Source organism: Eurypyga helias, unplaced genomic scaffold, assembly GCF_000690775.1.
Source record: "Eurypyga helias isolate BGI_N326 unplaced genomic scaffold, ASM69077v1 scaffold32456, whole genome shotgun sequence".
Lineage (NCBI taxonomy): Eukaryota > Metazoa > Chordata > Aves > Eurypygiformes > Eurypygidae > Eurypyga > Eurypyga helias.
The window spans coordinates 7,508-7,935 of NW_010255248.1; the positions used below are offsets into that span (position 1 = coordinate 7,508).

The 428-nt window shown below is 64.5% G+C and overlaps 1 protein-coding gene across 1 annotated transcript in view; it reads left to right on the plus strand.

Annotated features, from left to right (window-relative positions):
* The window catches only part of ATP13A2 (ATPase type 13A2), a gene marked incomplete at its 5' end in the record, with an annotated part of 13,703 nt that overhangs the window by 7,353 nt on the left and 5,922 nt on the right, over positions 1-428 (plus strand). Inside the window, 2 exon segments of the mRNA XM_010153275.1 lie at positions 1-115; positions 198-404. The exon segment at positions 1-115 is cut by the window's left edge and continues 26 nt beyond it. Of these exon segments, the coding sequence (XP_010151577.1) occupies positions 1-115; positions 198-404 (322 nt within the window).

Here is a 428-nt window from a genome sequence, read left to right on the forward strand (position 1 = left end):
GATGACGGTGGGTACCATCTACGCCCAGAACAGGCTGAAGAAACAAGGCATCTTCTGCATCAGCCCCCCCCGTATCAACCTCTGCGGGAAGATACGCCTGGTTTGCTTCGACAAGGTGAGACTCAGGCAGCGCCGTGGGACGCCGGTTTCCAGCTCAGGGACGGGGCTGTCCCGCACCCACCATGCTCTCCCCACAGACGGGAACGCTGACGGAGGAAGGTCTGGACATCTGGGGGGTGGTTCCGCTGGAGGACAACCACTTCACGCCCATCGTCCACGAGCCCCGCTGCCTGCCCGCCGGCCCCTTGCTGTACTCCCTGGTCGCCTGCCACACCGTCTCGCTGCTGCGGGCGCAGCCCATCGGGGACCCCGTGGACCTGAAGATGGTGGAGTCCACCGGCTGGGTAAGGCAAGCAGTGGGCAAAGTT